This window comes from Neoarius graeffei, chromosome 21 (genome assembly GCF_027579695.1).
Source record: "Neoarius graeffei isolate fNeoGra1 chromosome 21, fNeoGra1.pri, whole genome shotgun sequence".
Classification (NCBI taxonomy): Eukaryota; Metazoa; Chordata; class Actinopteri; order Siluriformes; family Ariidae; genus Neoarius; species Neoarius graeffei.
Window position 1 is genome coordinate 31,479,302 of NC_083589.1, and position 21,909 is coordinate 31,501,210.

Genomic DNA, 21,909 nt, shown 5'->3' on the forward strand with positions numbered 1-21,909 from the left:
TTTTTTTTTTTAAAGCAAAGGGTCGTCTCACACCGAATATTGACTTTGTTTCATTTATTATGGCTTACTGCTTACTGTTTATAGTATTTTTTTAATGTTGAAACATTTCATTTCATTATTTATGAGCTATTTTTGGTCGACAGCATTTCTATACATGTGCCTAAGACTTTTGTACAGTACTTTGTGTGAGTGTGTGTATATATATATATATATATATATATATATATATATATATATATATAAACCACACACTCAGGTTATTTTTGGTAAGCAGGAGGGGCATTGTGGAGTTAGATGTGTAACAGTGAGAGAAAGTGAAAAAGTGCCAGGGTTAGAAGTGAGAGAGACTCTGAGACACAGACAGGAGTGGAGTCCCATTTCACACTCACACACTGCTTTGCGTAAAGGCGTTAGAGGATAGACGTTCGCTTCACACCAACCCACGGGAAAGATATCCATACTCTCAACATCCACTATACACTCAGCTAGGGGCTTCGACAGACCTGATATGGCAGAAAGAAAGAAAAGGATAACATTAGTTAACTGAACATATAAAATCTAGACCATAAATACACTGTTGGAATATGATCGAGTCAAAGCTTCATGTTTTCAATAATGCCATGTGACAAGTGACAGCAATGACTGACAACAGCAATGATTATACATATGAACGTTCCTCAAATGTCTTTTACACTGACTAAAGTGCAGGAATAAACAACGAAAATAAAACAAAAACCCTTCCAGAGAGGAAACTGTGATCTTCAATTTAAACAAGAGTGCTCTGAGAGCACAATACCCCCCGCTGGCAACTATATCTATGCTATACGTGCTTAAAACACCCCCATGAAATTGTCGAAGTACAAGTTTGGTAATCAAGGGTCATAACTCTGTTGAAATGTGACCAAATGGAACGAAATTGTAATATATGCATTACTGACATATAGCAAAGCCTTCTGCAAAGTTTCGGAAAATTCCTGCGAAAATTGTGAGAGGAGATGATTTCAGAAGACGAGCAACCTTTCATGAAATTGTCAGAGTACAAGTTTGGTAATCAAGGGCTGAAATTCTGGTAAAATGTGACTGAGTTGAACGAAATTGCAATATGTGTATTACCGACATATAACAAAGAATCCTGTCAAGTTTCGTGAAATTCCTTCAAAAATTGTGACAGGAGTTGATTTCAGAAGGTAAGTACCCTTCCCGGGATGGAAAGATGGACGTCGCCATGACATAATCCCCCTTCAGGCCTTTCGGCCATTGGAGGATAAAAATGAAGGATCAGTGACTGTGCGGTTTTCCATTGGAGCTCTGAAAACTCATTTCAGAGTTTCAAGCTGCTTGTTCTAGGCCAAAGCTTTATTGGCTGGGTAAGTACCAACGTAAACAAACAAACAAACAAACAAACAAACAAACAAACAAACAAACAAACAAACAAGCAAAAAACCCTTCAGCAAAATTATCTACAGTGCAGTGCAAAGCAATACTATTCTCACTGTAAAGCTAATCTCAATGTCCAGCTAAACAAAGGCACTAACTCAACCCGTATAACATATTTTACCACAGTGAGGCTTCTGTGTGATGCAGAATTCATAGATCAAGATAACAATTAGTTTGCTGCCTGCGTTGTGAAGATAAACGCTTCAAGTACTCACTATGTCGAGGGCTCGAGCTGTTAAAATGACAAAACTGCACATGACTAGTATTTCAGATTTGCTAATAAAAATACACTGAAGAGTTTTGCAGGTTCTCTACGTGTCCGTGCTGGAAACGTTTCCTCTGGCTTTCTTTCTACCTCTCAAAAACACGCCAGTAGTAAAAGTGAATGTTATTAATAGAGCGGCAGCTACAATTATCGACAGTCCATGATTATCAACACCTTTTCAGATTTACCAATAAAAACAATTTTACAAAGGTGAGTTTCAGTTACAACAGTTATTATTGGTTAATTAATCAACCGGAAGACCCGCCTCGCCCTTTGATCTTGTCGTCTGATGACACAGCTCGTAACCTGAGATGAAAGTTTTTTCAGCACGATCAGCAATTGGAGGAAAACCCAGACGTTATCATCGCAAGTAGGCATGATGGAAAGATCATGGACATGCTTTTACTGATCAAATTCACCGATATTTCATGATCTCCTTGTCAAAACCTACTTTGCTTCTTACTCTTTCATTTGACAGTCACCATTTTGTATCAAAACACGCGTTTGAGAAGTCACGTGAGGTGTCGATAACAGTGATCACTTTCACCGGTGTCCACCATTATCGACACCCTGTGGAATTAAGTGACATTTACAACTGTTATGGATCGATCTTTGTGTAACATTGCTGAAGTAGATGAAGCACTTTAAAAAAAATAAAAAAGTGCTGTGATTTATAATAATTTATGTTCTGATTCATAACAGAACGGAATATTTATAGAGTATTTGGAATCCTATTGCAATAAATAGAATTAGACCAGAATTAAATTCCTAGCAGATAAAAAATTACATGCTTGAAATATTCAGATTTTTCTATTCCATTCAGAATTTTTTTTTTTGCAGTTTGTTATGAATATCTACCACATATTACAATATAAGCAGACATTTTATATTTGTAGATGTAAATTTAAAATCTCAATTTAAAAAACAATTACTTGTTTGAAAATCCTGAAGCTTCGCCAATCTGGATCTAATTGCAACATCTTTGAGCATTGTTTGAATTATTGGTAAACTACAAAACTAGAAATTAATACAAACAACAACGAATGATGAACAAAATGTGATCTATGGAAAATACTTAGAAAGTGGAACAAAAAGATTTTCTGATGCAGGTTAAACATTATTAGTTCATTTGCTTACAAACAGAATTACTTCCTTATTTACGTAAGCACCGACATCCATATATTTATATAAAATATATTTTGTACTAAATATAAGTCTATGTAAAACAAATTTTAAATAAAAACTATGTTTTGTTAACTTAATACCACATACTCATTTATTTATTTATTTTAATAAATAATCATCTGGATGTCGATAATTGTGGAACGGTGTCGATAACTGTGGACAAAGGTGTTGATAATTGTGGATCTGATATGCTAAGTAATCGGGAATCAACTAATTTTTTTTTTCCAGTGGAAGTTTGAGTAATTATTCATGCACAATTTACGTATTGAAAGTCTTTTCTACTTTTGCAACAGCCAAAAGATCGTTAAGGTGTCAATAACTGTAGCCACAGCTCTAGCAATAAGTAATAAATGAATGTTATTGTCATCTCACTTCTGAGCCATAATAACAATACTGATGTAAAAGCAGCCCTTAAATTCTCGTAAGCCTCAGGTTTGGAGTGTTATAAAAAGATGGAGGAAATGGGACAAACACTGACATCAGGGTTTGCCTTTCATATTTACAAACCACCAGCCATTTTTAGTTCAGACACTTTCATTTAACCTTGCTATGATAAAAATGACTGAAACAGTGAACACCAAGGAAAGAGAATGATCCTCCCTCTCTCTCTCTCTCTTACACAAACACACAGCAGTCTCTTACCTTCGTATCGGAGCCAGAGGAGCCGACCTTTAACCTGAGTGATGCGTGCAACATTGATTTCAGCTGGCTGAAGTGGATTTACAGCTTCCAACCACGTACCCTTATAGAAGCCCCGACTCAGAGACGCCTGCAGACACACACACACACATACACAAACACACATGCAAGACAAGCATAAATACTGATTAACTGTTTGTTTAAAGTCTGCTCAAACCTTTATAATTAAAGTACACATGAAGTGAAATTTTTTTTCGTTTTACCTACACTGCAATAAGCAAATACAACACTTGTACATGGAAAAGCCATAAAAACGAAAGAAAACCTGTTTAAATTTTAGTCGCAAACCCGAGCTACATCTCAAAAAATATCTCCGGAGGACTGGGCCGAGTTTTATTACGGGATGTACTTTGCTGACGTCATGCTAGTTGCAAAGTGCTTGTTTTTCACGAAGCTTTGTTTACGCTAGTCGGTGGGTGGAACATACACTATCAGCTTTTTAATAACGATTAAAGAGATGCCACGCAATTCTGAGTGGAGCCAATCACCAGTCTCCGGCGCTCAAGGTAGTTTAAATGAAGCTGAAACACACTATGAAGTGTTTAACAGCCAGTACGCACCGTAGGAAGATGAACTATCGGAGACAATGATGAACAAGACCAAGACAACAACATGGATGAACAAGCTGATATTGATGGTCTTACTCGAACAGTATTAGAAGCATGTTATGAAAGAAGAGTAGCAGTTGAGGCTTGGAAGATTTAAACGATATTATTTGGATAAAATGATTCCTTGATGGAAAGGAAAAGTAAAACAGTAAAACATGAATTGTGTATCGTATGCAGTGCCGTTGGGGCGGCACGGTGGTGTAGTGGTTAGCACTGTCGCCTCACAGCAAGAAGGTCCTGGGTTTGAGCCCAGCGGCCAGCGAGGGCCTTTCTGTGTGGAGTTTGCATGTTCTCCCCGTGTCTGTGTGGGTTTCGCCCACAGTCCAAAGACATGCAGGTTAGGTTAATTGTTAGCTCTAAATTGACCGTAGGTGTGAATGTGAGATTAGATTAGATAAAACTTTATTGATCCCTTTGGGCGGGTTCCCTCAGGGAAATTAGAAGTGAGTGTGAATGGTTGTTTGTCTTTATGTGTCAGCCCTGCGATGATCTGGCGACTTGTCCAGGGTGACCCCGCCTCTCGCCCATAGTCAGCTGGGATAGGCTCCAGCTTGTCCGCAACCCTGTACAGGATAAGCGGCTACAGATAATGTATGTATGTATGTATGTATGGATGGATGGATACAGCGCCGTTTGTATGACTGTAATAGACTGAGCTCTAGTGTGGTGATATGACCAAGAGCTAAACCTTTTTTAATCCAAAATATCACCGGCTGTTTACTGAAAATGTGATTTATTTATCTTTTACTATATATAGATGCAACTGTGAACATTGTGGGTGGTAGAAAAGGGCAACTGGACTTGCTTGAAGATTCTTGAAAACGGTTCACCTCTCGTCCGCAAGGCTTCCTCAGTTCTGTCTGACTAATAGGGAGCATCAGATATTTATCCTCTCCTGGATCAGAATCAGAATTCTAATGACAAGTTCATCTAAGGGCCTCTGCATGCTCTTGCGACAAGGCTTTCGCAGATAGCTTTTCACAGACAGTTGTAATTTATCGTTGAGCGGGGAGTAACAGGCGTGCGCGATGTTATTCACCGCCATAACGCAAGGTGGCGCGAAGTCGCGAAATCGCTAGGAGTAGTTGGTGGGTGTGGTTAGTGGAATGTTTATCCTCCGGTTACTTATAATGACTAGAACTAGAGTCGTATAGATGTACGTACTTCCTCACTTCCTCGATCAACCGCTCTTCGTGCTGCTCCATCTTCGCTCGTGTTTTTAAAAATGGCGGTCGTGAAAACAAACGAAACCGGGAAAGTAGGGAAGCGGAAGTGCGTGTACAGCGGATGTAGAGTGGACCAATCACAGAGCCCTCTTGTCTGCGAGGCTTCTGCGGTGGTCACAATTTTTGGGAGGTGCGCGCAGAGCGTCTGCGAAGGTGGGGGGGGCTACGCAGATGCTATCTGCGACGCTATCTGCGAGGACTGCGTTGTCAGCATAAACTGGCCTTAAGGTGTCGTTGAGGCATCATGTTGGTGTGGGTCACTGGAGGCTGGGTGTGAACAGCGAGCCATTAGGGTGATCAAAGGATTGCCCGTTAGGGTGATCAGTGGAAAGCTGACTCTCTCTGTCCTCCTGTGAGTCACCGAAAACAGCTGGGTCCTGGCGTACACCCAACCGTCTGGGAAGAGTGTCCAAGACCGCATTGTAGATGGTTGATAAATGATGTCTTAGACCCCCACCTCTGTTCAGTGATGGCCATTCCAGGTTGACAAAAATGGCTTCTTTAACTCCTCGGTCATACCAACGATCCTCTCTGGCTAAAATGCGTACGTTACAATCCTGAAATGAGCGTTGTTAAGATGAATGTAGACAGCCGAGTCCTGGCCTGAGGAGCTGGCTCTCCTGTATTGAGCCAAGCGCCTGTATAGCGGTTGTTTTGTTTCCCCAATATACGAGTCCGTATATACGAGTTTTCAAGAATCTTCAAGCAAGTCCAGTTGCCCTTTTCTACCACCCACAGTTTACTATGACCTGAATGATTGAGAATCTTCACAGACAACTGTGAACATTGTGACGCTACTGATGTTGTCTGTGAAATGAACAGTAAGAACAATAAATCACGCGACGCAGGTTGGTGTACAAACTTATTTGCCTTTTTTGGCGTTCACTGACGATTTCTGGTGGTTTTATCGTGACGCGGTCTCTGGTTGGTATAGGCCCTTTTCGCAGGATGGCCTGCAATTTATTTTCACCAACCATCAAGGTGGAATACCTTCTTTCATAACAGCCATCTTCAAAATGTGCTGAGCATAGCGAAGTATATTTGCTCAGATGTTCGCGAAAGTTCGGGTGATGCCGCTACACAAATTTGACCCATTTTCATCCGAGAGCCAGATCGGATGGGAACTGATGCATCTTTATACCAGGGGTAAAAGTCATGTTCATAGAACTCACATTATCTGGTGCTCCGGTGACACAATATTGACCTCCTCTTTTTTTGTGTTTACTGTCCGCCGGAGTGAATGTGATATGTGATAGTAAGTTTGCAACCAACGTGACGTCATGGCGATGTTATATGATACATTTTGGCCGCGAGTTACGAGCGGACAATTTTTAAGTAATCCCACGAGACTTCTTTGCCTCATAAAACCGTCAGTTTTTATTGGTGTCTTCTCAAACTGTGCAAAAGTCTTAGCCCATGTTTACATTAGACCGTATCAGCGGATCATCAGATTAACGTTTTTAAAATGATTAGTGTGCACACAGCAACACCAATACACGATTTGCGTGCACACAACAATACCAATACACGGCTCCGCTCGGCTCCGCAGGCATCCTGCGCTCCAAATCACTCCGCCCTGAACAGCGAGTGCCCTCTGGAGGGTGCGCACTCCGGCCCTGCGCAGCTCACAGAGCGCGCGAGTGAAGCACACTAGCAGTGTTTTCGGGACTGAGCCGCTGTGTGTGTGATCCCAGCGCATATCACTTACCACTTGCAAGTGGAAGGATGGCAAGCCTAAAGACAATCATAACTACACAATGGGCAGTATTTGCATCAGTATTTGCAGTATTTTCATACTTTTATATTCTTTAATGAAAGGTGATACAAGGCGGAAGTCCGCGCCGTTTTTCAGCAGTCACGTCACATGACCAACGCCAGTGAATCAGGAAGGTGGATGTCACAGTGACGTTGTCTAATGAGACGCCAGCTAGAGCTCAGCACAGCGTATCCGCGTATTCTGAATGTTTACACAGCACCGGACCAGACACGATCTGGATTGAATACGTGGACGCTGGCGGATTCCCGTTTCCCGGCGTTTCCAGGCGGTTTAATGTAAACGGACAGTGCATCCGCGAAGAAAACGAGACAGATACGGTCTAATGTAAACGTAGCCTTAGGCACGTGTAAAGAAATGCTGTCTGAGGTCCAGTGAGTGCAGTTTTATGCAGAAATGAGCTGTGGGTTTTACTGAGCATCTTCCAGAACCAGCCACAGTTCTTCTGGACACTTTGACTGTCACACTTGCTTCTTCATTTTGCCCCAAAACCCAGCAGCCTTCATTACGTTTCCTTTTTTAATCTGAAAAGTGCTCTCTTATGTAATATGCTACTCAGATACAAACTTTTTTTCTGTAACATTTAATTTTGTGCTGGAAAACGAACGAACGTTTGGACTCTAAAATGTTTTTGTAATGTTTTGACTCGATAATGTAGAAGTCATCAAATAGAAATCTATTTTTTTAAAAAGTGTGTATAAACAAAGGGTGCCTCAGACTTTTGCACAGTACTGTATGTTTACTGAAATATGTCAAAATTTTTTGCTTCATATGCACTTTAACTGCACAAAAACATATACTGTAAATAAACTATGACACTAATAGCAATATCGAAACAAAATGATTCCTGGCAAGACTTAATTACTCATCCTGAATCAAAAACAAAAGCAAGAAAATTAAAAACCTCTTTAGAGGAACTGGCAAATAATTATAATTGCCAAAAATCTAGAACAATACACCTACACATCACAACCCACGCACAACACGCTTGAAACTACTTCCTGGGAAAACACTCGTGGAAATTTAACCAGGCATGAAAAATGTAAATAAAAACTCTGTCCAGGGCAAGAAGTGAAAACAAAAACTCTTACACCGAGGTGTCAGGATAAGACACAGTGTATTGTGAAAGGTGTCGTGATAAGGAAGAGGGTATAAACAGACGTACACTGTGGGCAAATACCTACAGTATAAAAGGGGAAATCCTCTAGTGTCATTATAATTTCCCAAGCATCTTTATATAATGATAAGGAAAAAATCCCTAACATTAAAAAAGTACATGACATACATCACACATACACAACTATTTCACTATCGTGTCTGTGCTGGCAGTGGATGATCAAACGTCAGGATCTGTAAATATGTTCAGTGGAACTACATGGTAGATGAACCTGATAACTGAATGTAGATCCAAGTTTGGTGTGTCTACTTCATCGATAACTGATTATAAAATAAAACACATAAAAATGCTAAAAAAAAAAAGTGTCAAACTTACACTTTAAAAGGAAAGAAGCAACAGTAAAGACATAAAAACTATAAAACAAAAACAGTAAGATAACCTGGAAGTAATGGTGAACAGTATAAATGAAAGAGTGCGTTTGCAGGTGTGTGTGGGTCTGTTTGAGTGTTAAAAAGGGTTCTCACATTGGGGAAGCAGGCATCTGGGACAGCCTCAGTACCTGTGTGCTTCAGATAATCTGCCCAGTCAAAGTCCTGAGACTGAAACCCTGTGAGAGAGAGAGAGAGAGAGAGAGAGAGAGAGAGAGAGAAACAACATAGACAGATCGGACATACTTTTTAACCAAATATTCCATCTATCCCATCCATCCATCAATCCATGATCCGTAACCACTTATCCTGTACAGAGTCGCGGGCAAGCTGGAGCCTATCCCAGCTGACTAGGGGTGAGACTATGGACAAGTTGCCAGATCATCGTAGGGCTGACACAGAGAGACAAACAACCATTCACACTCACATTCACACTCACATTCACACCTACGGTCAATTTAGAGTTACCAATTAGCCTAACCTGCATGTCTTTGGACTGTGGGGGAAACCGGAGCACCCGGAGGAAACCCACGCAGACACGAGGAGAACATGCAAACTCCACACAGAAAGGCCCTCGCCGGCCACTGGGATCGAACCCAGAACCTTCTTGCTGTGAGGCGATAGTGCTAACCACTACACTGCCGTGCCGCCTAACCAAAAATTGGTAGTGTGAAAACCACTATTTTCTGTCTGAAACTTTATTATAACACTATGAGGTTGTGATAACATTGAAAATGCAACTCCAGATTTTGATTTTTAAAATTTTATTAAAAAAACAACAACTGACTCCCCCCCCCCATGTGATATATCCATTGCATCAATAAAAACATCATTCTTTGTCTGAAATATGACTAGAAACAAAACGTAAATTTGATCTACACATATGACAGAATCTGAACCTGGACCCTCTCTGATACTGGGCCACAGATTTTCCCAAATTACATTCACTTTGTCATGTGATCTATTTCTCTGAGGAATGTTAATAAACCCAGTCAGATGTTTATATAGAATTTTTTTTTTTTAAAGGACAAACTTTTTATTCTGAGCAATATATGTAGAAGTTTGGACACATTGAACAGCACATCCAGTTAAATTCGTAGCCAAGCTCCCCGCATGTGAAACGCACAATATGGTATGGCACGCATGGCAATATCGTAAAGAACTGACCTGATTTTTGATGGCTTTTGCAACCACAGGGACCTGATTGTAAGTGCAAGGCAACGTATCTCATAAGCATTTAGCCACTGGAGAAAAAATTTTGTATCTTAATTTACATAAGATAGATGGGTTTTTATCCAGCGCTTATTTTTAATTTGCTTTTTTAAAAAAAATAACATGGGATTATTTACTAACGCATTTTACACTTATTGGGAGCTCTGCTTTTATGCAGCGCTTATATATAAGTGTCATATTTAAATCAATCAAAGTGTCAATCAAGGAATCAAAGTGAACAATTGCCAGGCAAAACAAACCTCGCCCGATAGCACTTATGATGAATATAAAGGAAGATATTATGAAAAAAATAGGTACCCTATGGGTCCATGTGGCTACTGCTTATAAATAAAATACTTTTATGATCCCGTGTCCATACAGTAAATATCGCATATATATTTACTCTATGAGGCAGCAGCCACAAAAATCACGCGTAATCCAAAAACGAACAATTTAAAAATCACAGAAGTAAAATATACCAAGTGTCTGTACTTTATATTACAACCCCGATTCCAAAAAAATTGGGACAAAGTACAAATTGTAAATAAAAACGGAATGCAATAATTTACAAATCTCAAAAACTGATATTGTATTCACAATAGAACATAGACAACATATCAAATGTCGAAAGTGAGACATTTTGAAATTTCATGCCAAATATTGGCTCATTTGAAATTTCATGACAGCAACACATCTCAAAAAAGTTGGGACAGGGGCAGTAAGAGGCTGGAAAAGTTAAAGGTACAAAAAAGAAACAGCTGGAGGACCAAACTGCAACTCATTAGGTCAATTGGCAATAGGTCATTAACATGACTGGGTATAAAAAGAGCATCTATTTATAAAATTGCAAAGAGTTTGAACATATCATCATCTACAGTGCATAATATCATCAAAAGATTCAGAGAATCTAGAAGAATCTCTGTGCATAAGGGTCAAGGCCTGAAAACCATACTGGGTGCCCGTGATCTTCGGGCCCTTAGACGGCACTGCATCACATACAGGCATGCTTCTGTATTGGAAATCACAAAATGGACTCAGGAATATTTCCAGAGAACATTATCTGTGAACACAATTCACTGTGCCATCCGCCGTTGCCAGCTAAAACTCTATAATTCAAAGAAGAAGCCATATCTAAACACGATCCAGAAGCGCAGACGTCTTCTCTGGGCCAAGGCTCATTTAAAATGGACTGTGGCAAAGTGGAAAACTGTTCTGTGGTCAGACGAATCAAAATTTGAAGTTCTTTATGGAAATGAGGGACACCGTGTCATTTGGACTAAAGAGGAGAAGGACGACCCAAGTTGTTATCAGCGCTCAGTTCAGAAGCCTGCATCTCTGATGGTATGGGGTTGCATTAGTGCGTGTGGCATGGGCAGCTTACACATCTGGAAAGACACCATCAATGCTGAAAGGTATATCCAGGTTCTAGAGCAACATATGCTCCCATCCAGACGACGTCTCTTTCAGGGAAGACCTTGCATTTTCCAACATGACAATGCCAAACCACATACTGCATCAATTACAGCATCATGGCTGCGTAGAAGAAGGGTCCGGGTACTGAACTGGCCAGCCTGCAGTCCAGATCTTTCACCCATAGAAAACATTTGGCGCATCATAAAACGGAAGATACGACAAAAAAGACCTAAGACAGTTGAGCAACTAGAATCCTACATTAGACAAGAATGGGTTAACATTCCTATCCCTAAACTTGAGCAACTTGTCTCCTCAGTCCCCAGACGTTTACAGACTGTTGTAAAGAGAAAAGGGGATGTTTCACAGTGGTAAACATGGCCTTGTCCCAACTTTTTTGAGATTTGTTGTCATGAAATTTAAAATCACCTAATTTTTCTCTTTAAATGATACATTTTCTCAGTTTAAACATCTGATATGTCATCTATGTTCTATTCTGAATAAAATATGGAATTTTGAAACTTCCACATCATTGCATTCCGTTTTTATTTACAATTTGTACTTTGTCCCAACTTTTTTTGGAATCGGGGTTGTATTCTACTCTTACCTCTTCCAGTTTTCAAAACTGAAACCTCTGAACCGAGGCTGACATACGCACGCTGTCACCGTGACCGAAACTCTTATTTCCTGGAAATGGCCCGGTGCTAGAGCTCAGTGGAACGCACTTTCCCTCTGTAATAAGCATAAACATGTCTGAAAGTGATTTCTTTAGTCTCGTCCAATTATTTCGAATGATGAACGGAATTGTATACACTCACCGGCCATTTTAATCGGAACACGTGTATGTGTATGTGCAGTGCGCGACTGTTACACTCTTACAGGACGAAGACGTAGTGGCTAGCGCCTCTGTATGAGGCAATAGCCACAACAAAAACGATTTTGACCTTTTTGGTGACCTTGACCGGATGGCCCTCAAAATGTTGGAGGTTCTATTTGAGACCAATGCCCATCTATCCTGAAAGTTTCATGAAGATTGATCCAGCTGTTTTCCCATAATATCGATAACAAAAAAAACAAACAAACAAAGAAACAAACAAAGAAACCCCACCGAAAACAATACCTCGCCCCCTGGTGGACTCCATCCTGGGCGAAGTAAAAATAACACTGGACCACATACTCTACTGGAACAATAATATAAAACATTAAGATAAGAAATGTTTGATTCCATCAAACTTATTCATTTATTTCATTCAAAATTTGACTAAAAGACAGAGATTCTCCGGATGTTGACAGTCAGTGGGACCTTCTATTACTGTTTACATATTTGAACGGTGCGCTGTGATTGGTTGAGTGGAGAAATCGCGTTCTGTGGAAAATCAGAAGTGGTGCTTGTTACGTTTTGGAAAGAAAGGAGATATACAATGCAGAGAAACGTGGCGGATATCACGTTTTGCATTAAACTGACTTTGGAACTTTGAACAGTGATCAAATGCCAAACTTCTTTTAGTAATTTTTCTTTAATTTGATTTTTTTTTTTTAAATGTCACATCACGTTTTGGAAACAAACTCTTCATATACTCACCAGCAATTAAACTGGGATAACATGGCTTTATGGACTCACCCCTAGGCCTCTGCAAACCAACACCGTTCTTCAAGCACCACTGGATTGGCAGGATGCCTGGAGAATCGGCATGACACAACACCGAACAGGGCGGGGCTTCATCACTCAGGTCGTCCACAGTGACCTGGAAGTAGTACTCGTTATACACCTACATGAGAAACACAAACAGAATGGTTAGCAGCTTTGTGGTATTCATTTGGGCTGTGACAACAAGTCTGACTACTCTGATCATGATCATATTTCATTCAAAGGCAAAGGATCACCTGTTTGGCATTTAAAGAATGTCTTTAACAGAAGGTGCTTGTGAAGTTAATTTGGACTGGGTAAGTGTTTCCAGATAAAAGGGGTTTGGTGTCGACCCTTGTGGTGGAAATCTTGAGGTACAATGTGTTAATTGTTAATAGTATGTTAACAGCGCCTCTTAATTGTATTTATCTAATTGCAGGAAGCATAAGGAGGAAAAAAAAAACCCTGACAAAAACAACTGACAGTTTAGCTGTTAGCATTTACTGTATCTACTCTGATTTCTTTTCACTCTGTCTCATGATGATTATGGAGGAAATTAAAAGCTGATCTTACAACCCCGATTCCAAAAAAGTTGGGACAAAGTACAAATTGTAAATAAAAACGGAATGCAATGATGTGGAAGTTTCAAAATTCTATCATTTATTCAGAATAGAACATAGATGACATATCAAATGTTTAAACTGAGAAAATGTATCATTTAAAGAGAAAAATTAGGTGATTTTAAATTTCATGACAACAACACATCTCAAAAAAGTTGGGACAAGGCCATGTTTACCACTGTGAGACATCCCCTTTTCTCTTTACAACAGTCTGTAAACGTCTGGGGACTGAGGAGACAAGTTGCTCAAGTTTAGGGATAGGAATGTTAACCCATTCTTGTCTAATGTAGGATTCTAGTTGCTCAACTGTCTTAGGTCTTTTTTGTCGTATCTTCCGTTTTATGATGCGCCAAATGTTTTCTATGGGTGAAAGATCTGGACTGCAGGCTGGCCAGTTCAGTACCCGGACCCTTCTTCTACGCAGCCATGATGCTGTAATTGATGCAGTATGTGGTTTGGCATTGTCATGTTGGAAAATGCAAGGTCTTCCCTGAAAGAGACGTCGTCTGGATGGGAGCATATGTTGCTCTAGAACCTGGATATACCTTTCAGCATTGATGGTGTCTTTCCAGATGTGTAAGCTGCCCATACCACATGCACTAATGCAACCCCATACCATCAGAGATGCAGGCTTCTCAACTAAGCGCTGATAACAACTTGGGTCGTCCTTCTCCTCTTTAGTCTGAATGACACGGCGTCCCTGATTTCCACAAAGAACTTCAAATTTTGATTCGACTGACCACAGAACAGTTTTCCACTTTGCCACAGTCCATTTTAAATGAGCCTTGGCCCAGAGAAGACGTCTGCGCTTCTGGATCATATTTAGATACGGCTTCTTCTTTGAACTATAGAGTTTTAGCTGGCAACGGCGGACGGCACGGTGAATTGTGTTCACAGATAATGTTCTCTGGAAATATTCCTGAGCCCATTTTGTGATTTCCAATACAGAAACATGCCTGTATGTGATGCAGTGCCGTCTAAGGGCCCGAAGATCACGGGCACCCAGTATGGTTTTCCGGCCTTGACCCTTACGCACAGAGATTCTTCCAGATTCTCTGAATCTTTTGATGATATTATGCACTGTAGATGATGATATGTTCAAACTCTTTGCAATTTTACACTGTCAAACTCCTTTCTGATATTGCTCCACTATTTGTCAGCGCAGAATTAGGGGGATTGGTGATCCTCTTCCCATCTTTACTTCTGAGAGCCGCTGCCACTTCAAGATGCTCTTTTTATACCCAGTCATGTTAATGACCTATTGCCAATTGACCTAATGAGTTGCAGTTTGGTCCTCCAGCTGTTCCTTTTTTGTACCTTTAACTTTTCCAGCCTCTTACTGCCCCTGTCCCAACTTTTTTGAGATGTGTTGCTGTCATGAAATTTCAAATGAGCCAATATTTGGCATGAAATTTCAAAATGTCTCACTTTCGACATTTGATATGTTGTCTATGTTCTATTGTGAATACAATATCAGTTTTTGAGATTTGTAAATTATTGCATTCCGTTTTAATTTACAATTTGTACTTTGTCCCAACTTTTTTGGAATCGGGGTTGTACATCAGTGGTTACCATAGAGATAAATATATGTTTTGTAAAAGTATATATTTATATTTGAATGAAATACAGTTATTTGACATCTCGTGTGTGTGTGTGTGTGTGTGTGTATTTGAGAGAGAGAGAGAGAGAGAGAGAGAGAGAGAGGAATATGGCTCACTTTAGTGACAGACACAGGGCAGATGTGGAAGGGTTCTTGTGGTGACACCATCTCTAGTTTCATCCCCGTTTTGAACGAGTGTTTACGCAAATCGGCATGATCCTGTAACACACACATGCACATACACACTTCATGTCTCCCAATGTGTCCACTTTAGTCCAATGCTGGTATGTATTTTCTGTCATTCCTTCATTTCTTCTCTCCCCACCTGACCACTAACAGCTCCCAGATGCCTTTTCCATTGTTTCTACCAAGCAGCAGCATCATCTCATCATTATCTTCACCTGCTATTCATTACACATTGGATACACACAGTATTCTGTACACTTAACCTTATTAGTCAGGCTTTGCCAATGTTACTCCGCATTACTGACTCATTCCCACGGAAGTGTTTATCTCGTTCCCATTTATCCATGAGTCATTTCGCAGACACTCTTATCCAGACCAAATAAAACATGCAACTGCGTCCGCAACGATATGAGGATTAATATTCTGAATGGCTACAGGCTAGCGCTGGTCGGTGCAAGACAGAGTGAACTAGTAGAGTAATTTGAAGTGAAGGAAGCTCATCCCACCACTGGCTTTATTTATATGCAAAAATGTTCAATCTGAACAAATCTGCTCTGATTCAATTGCAGATTTTGAATAAAATGTTATTTAAACATATCCTCATTTATATACATGTAACATGTAATCCCAAGTCTGTAGTACAATGTGTAGCACAAGTTTTAGTCTCAACATTGCCTTAATAACAAGAATCCAGAGTCCGGTCAATGTGTTGAGCAGTTTTTTTTTTTTTTATATAAAGTTTGTGTTGTTAATGAGTTTAAATTATTTCCTTCTTACAAAAAAGTCACTCAGGAACAAGAATGCTCTGCTTGATGAAAATATATAAACATCCTTGTAACATTACAATATACAGGGGACAGCGGGAAGACTTGGGACAAGTTTTTAGCTTTTGTAGATTGTGTGAAATTCTTTGCAGGTTGCGTCACATTCATATTGAATCAGAGAGGATTTACCTCTTATACCCTCTTACCACAACATTAGTTTCTCAGCTTGGCACATATACCGGCCTTCAGGCTTCACTTTTTCTGTTGTTATTTTTGTGGAGAGACATGAGACATTGAGGGGAGACATGGAACATTATAGGGGTGTTCACACGGCACATATTTGCATCGATGCTGCACTGATGTATTTTGTAGCGATATATCTTACGCCGGTGTAAATTTTGTGGCGCGTTCACGCGTCACAAACCTGCTTACTAGAGAGAAGCGTGTTAGCACCGGTGCAGCCCCACTGGCGTTCACACGGCAGTTTTTGCGACCGTGCTATACGATAGTAATAATGCGGAAATGAAATATGCGCATGCCTGAAAATGTACTTCCTTTTCCCGGTTGTCATGGCATCACCAAGCGCCGGGAAAACAACATGGATGAAGACACCAGTGTTGCCAGATACTGCTGACATTTTCCAGCCCAAAATATGTTAAAATCTGCCAAAACGCACTTAAAACCGCCCAATCTGGCAACACTGGAAGACACGCAGTTCTGTTGTTGTTGATATTCGCCATTTTGGAAGCGCAAAATATCAGGATGCAAATTATGCAATGCCCGTATGTAATCAACTCTCCTCCCGCGTAGCGAGTCTACCCCTGTAGCGTTCAGACGTCCCATTTTATATCGGTGCTGCCCCGCAAACTAGCATTTACTCCGGAGTAAATTTCTTAAACCACCTCCCGAGCAGGGTTAGATTTGCACCGGTTTAAGCAGCTTTCAGGGGCGACACCGGTATAACTTTGTACCGTGTGAACGCTCTACCGTGGCAGCCCCAGTGCTACACCGGAGTAAAAGTTGCTGTGTGAACACCCCTTATGTTGTGAGACTTGGGACAAAAATAAAATACCTAGCTTAATCCTACATGTTTAATTTTTATTTATTATCAAAACTTGTAACATATGAACTGTATAAACACACAATGCTGGTAGAAAAATGTCAGTTCACCCAAAACCTGATGAGACAAAACAGTTCCATTCTCAAGAAGGAATTAAATAAGTTTAATCCTAATGTAGGGACATTCCCACACTTTTAGCAAAAAATTTTAAACGATAGGGCGGCACGGTGGTGTAGTGGTTAGCGCTGTCGCCTCACAGCAAGAAGGTCCGGGTTCGAGCCCCGTGGCCGGCGAGGGCCTTTCTGTGTGGAGTTTGCATGTTCTCCCCATGTCCGCGTGGGTTTCCTCCGGGTGCTCCGGTTTCCCCCACAGTCCAAAGACATGCAGGTTAGGTTAACTGGTGACTCTAAATTGACCGTAGGTGTGAATGTGAGTGTGAATGGTTGTCTGTGTCTATGTGTCAGCCCTGTGATGACCTGGCGACTTGTCCAGGGTGTACCCCGCCTTTCGCCCATAGTCAGCTTGGATAGGCTCCAGCTTGCCTGCGACCCTGTAGAACAGGATAAAGCAGCTAGAGATAATGAGATGAGATGAATTTTAAACAATTTTATATTTGTAAACCACAAAAAAAAAAGGTGTAACATGATGAACTGTCCCAACTCTCCCATCTGGAAAGTTTGACAACAAGAAAAATCCTTAAATGTTTTTCCCCAGAATTTAAGTTTAATAAATGACACTATATCTGGTAACTCAAGGCTACATACTTTAATTCCTAACAAATCCCCAATTCACCAGTGTACATTATGGGGTGGAATGAAGGTGGAGGTGAAGGAGAAAATACAAGTTTTGGCTGACAAAAATATTGAACTGCACAAACCTTACTGCAGTGTCTAGGTTCGTGGCTCCAAAGGAAGTCGGTTACTCTAAGGGTCGACATCTAACTTCTGATGTCATCTAAAACCTGATTGGTTGAAATTAATTTATGGGAATACAAACTGTCCAAAGTCTCCCCTGTCTCAAGTTTCCCTGCTCTCTCCTATCTATAATTCCTTTATTCATCTTCTATTGTTACCAATATTAAAGGATGTTTATTCATAAGGATCCCCCTGTTTCTTTTTCTTTTTTTTTACGTTCTGCATTCATGCTGAACGCCTGCCAAATATCTGCCAAATACTGAAATCAATTCCCATCCTGCATCTTCAGAATGTTAGTTTGATGCCATTTCTTCCCGCCCATCTGACCTCAAAATTATTTAAAACGAAAAATCTGTAATATGAGCTGCCTTTTCTTACTGGACCGTTTTATTGCACAAGGAGTGCATGAAGACTCAAGCAGACATGTTCAGAACGCATGCGCTAAAGCAGCCAGGTTTACATGACTATTATTTTTGTATTATTATAAGGATTACCCAGCTCATTAAAGGGGAAATATTATATTATGAAAAGCTCACTTTTTCAGTGCTTGTGCACATAAATTTGGATATCTGGAGCCTACCAACCCACAAACACTGAAATAAGACACCCAGTCAGTTTTCTTAGGGTGTTTTCACACTTGGTCCCTTTCAGCCATCTAACCGAACTCAGATCGATGACTCAGCATTTTTTGCGCATATGTGAACACTCCAACCGTACCCAGACCCCTTTAAAGCGAACCAAACTGAGACCACGTCCTGAGGTGGTCTCAGTACGGTTCGCTGAAAATCAACGGTACGGTTCGCCTAATCTGCGCATTGTGAACAAAAAGCGCACCGGGTTCACTTCGCCTTTTTCACTGGAGTTTAACCTTCTTCGTTTGCCATAGTTGGTCACGTGACTGTAGCAGGGGAAACTCAACTTCCTTTTGGAACTTACCACAGCCGCTTTACAGTTCTCTGAACTTACTGACTGATGAGTCGGCCACAATAATATAACTATATATATATATATATATATATATATATATATATATATATATATTCCAACCCGAGGTAATTTCCTAATTTCCCGATCCCTCCCCGTCTCTCTCCTGCTCATTTCCTGTCTCTACACTGTCCTATCCAATAAAGGTGAAAAAAGCCCAAAAAAAATCTTTAAAAAAAAAGTGTGTGTATATATATATATATATATATATATATATATATATATATATATATATAATTTATTTTCCTTAATCTGCACTATTTTGATCAAAGAATAAAGCAGGGCAAGCATGGCAGCAGACATTTTGATTCAAGAGAATATTGCCCAGAATTCCATGCACTGGGGGTCTGAGGGCTCTAGAGGACCTGGTGTGAACAGAAAGAGGACTGAGGCCCCATCAAAGCCAGAAACCAGAAAGAGACCCCAGTCCTCTTTGTAATAAATTCACAGTGTGAACACAAAAAGAACTGAGTTCTTTTTCTGTTGATCCACTTTTTGGTCCACTTAAAGAGGACTGAGTCTGGTTCCTTTAAAGGGGACCAGGTGTGAAAACACCCTTATGTTCTGCCTATTTCAGAAACCATGTGCTTCAACAAGACATTCAGATTTCGCTCCCCTTTCTATGTCACAAGAATCATCCTGCCCCCTCATCTGAGTATCTCCACTCATGGCTTGAGAACTGCCTTTGCAAATGAATATCCATGATGAACGTGTTACCTGATTGGCCAGTAGAAGAAGGGGGTGGAGTGAGCAGTGGCTTGTTATCATTTAAAGGAGCAGTCACTCAAAAATCAGCCATTCTGAACAAGGCTGTTTCGACAAGGTGAGAAGGGAACTGCGGTGCTTTATCCTTGTGGGATTTTGACCAATACATGTCACAGACATTTCATTAAGACCTCAGGGAACTGTGTCGACTTGTGGAAAAGGGGTATAATATATCACCTTTAAATCAGATAGAAATGTAATTCAGGCCTCAGTCAGATCTTCTAAATTTATCAAGCAGGTGTGCATGAATAAAGATAACGTATTGGAGCCTTCTGAAGCCTAGAACACAAGTACAAGAGATCTGATTTTATTCCTGCTGCAACAAGGAGCCAGTAACGTGATCTCAGTAGAGACGTACAGCACTCAGCTTGTGCTTGTTTTTGGATAATGACTCTGGATCATGGACCGTGTAATTCTTTTTAATAAAATACTGCCTGATGTGTCTTGAAGCTTAGCATTCGTGACAATCCCAATCCTTTACTAAAAGGAGGTTTTGCATTATTTGTATGTACATAAATCATAATTAACACTGCTATTTAAACTTCACTTAAATGATCAATGTGTTTTAAGTAATAATTTTCATTCAACATTCTGAGAAGAAATTTCGGTTAATCATCCAACATGTATGTATGTCTCAACACACACATGCTCAGCTACCTTAAAGACCTCCAGAGGCAGGGTTTTTTCCTGGGCTGTAAACATGGCTCTCTCTACAGCGTCGCTCCACTCTGTAGCACTCCTCAGATCGCGCACTTCTGCAGAGGAAACAAGAACAGCACTATACATCAGTGCATCTCTTAACTTATCCATTAATTCTTCCACCAAGCTCTCTATCTATCCATTCGTCCACACCTTTACATAACCATTTGTCCATCTACCTTTTAAAATCTATTTTTCCATCCCCTTCATGAATATTTCACAGTTATTCCACAAAATCGAGTCGTACATGAGCTGATAGCTATAAGCCATGTATGATGAGACTGAGTCGAATAACTGTTTTATTCTATCCACATTCACTGGATTTTGAGAAACAGAGCATTTTTATTTTTATTTTTTGCAAATTCAAAAATAAAAACTTTATACAAAATGTCAGACGAAATAATTTCCGCTTAGAATCTAAACAAACCGGTGAAACGACAGGAGCAATTTGTGAAAAATGCTCGAATAATAATTCTTGAAAATTAAAAAAAGATATGCTCTTACCATCAAATACTTTTATTCCAAATTTTGTTGCTTTTTTTTGTATTTTTTGGGTTTTGTTGTCGAGTAGAGTTTTTATTTTGTCCTCGGTTGGTTCAGCAACATGCCCCGCCATTTTCTTCTTCTTTTTTTTTTTAGGATTTTTTTGGCGGTTGGCAAACCAACTTAAAGGTGCATTACCACCACTGACTGGGCTGGAGAGTGGAACAGGAGATATTGGGGGGGGGGGACCCTATATTCTTTTAGCTCTTTCTGTTTCTTTCAAATACTTGAGAACAAAGTGATATATTTGACTTGATGCGCTCTGCCATTTTGTTTTTCTCCACTCACGGTATATGAGCCTATAGCCTAGTAGTAGAGTAGCCAATTGGAGCACGTGATTGCTCATATCCAGTAAATGTGGATAGAATAATATATTTTATACCACAGAGCTGTTGAATTCTCAAATCTGATTGGTCAGGAGGTGCTGGTTAATTTTCTCGAACAGAACAGCTCAGTCAGTAGTGCTTTATCGTTTCTATAGTAACGTCTCATTGACAGGGACTTACATGGTGAACACTTTATGGAATAATCTAAGCCTAATAATAAATGGATTAAAACGCATACTGTTATTGAAGGAGGATCAGATGTCAATGCTCTGTACCAGTTAGTAAGCACTCTACCATGGAAGTGTACTCAGTATGACTTTGCATTTTTTGGGTTTCTCACAAATATGATAAGCTGTGTGGGGTTTTTTTTTTGTGTGTGTGTTTGTTTCTATTTGCTATTTTTCATGGAATGTATCAATGAGTCGTACTCCATACTTTCATTTTATTAGGTTTCTGTTTA

The 21,909-nt window shown here is 40.0% G+C and overlaps 1 protein-coding gene across 4 annotated transcripts in view; it reads right to left on the reverse strand.

Moving 5' to 3' along the window:
* sfmbt2 (Scm like with four mbt domains 2) overlaps window positions 1-21,909 on the reverse strand; it is a 152,183-nt gene that overhangs the window by 25,419 nt on the left and 104,855 nt on the right. For all 4 annotated transcript variants that reach the window (XM_060902974.1, XM_060902972.1, XM_060902973.1 and 1 more), the window contains 6 exons: window positions 20,539-20,636; window positions 15,326-15,427; window positions 12,983-13,130; window positions 8,836-8,918; window positions 3,530-3,656; window positions 390-503 (listed from right to left, as the gene is read on the reverse strand). In XM_060902974.1, coding sequence (XP_060758957.1) covers window positions 390-503; window positions 3,530-3,656; window positions 8,836-8,918; window positions 12,983-13,130; window positions 15,326-15,427; window positions 20,539-20,636 — 672 coding nt within the window. The remainder of the gene's footprint in view (window positions 1-389; window positions 504-3,529; window positions 3,657-8,835; window positions 8,919-12,982; window positions 13,131-15,325; window positions 15,428-20,538; window positions 20,637-21,909) is intronic.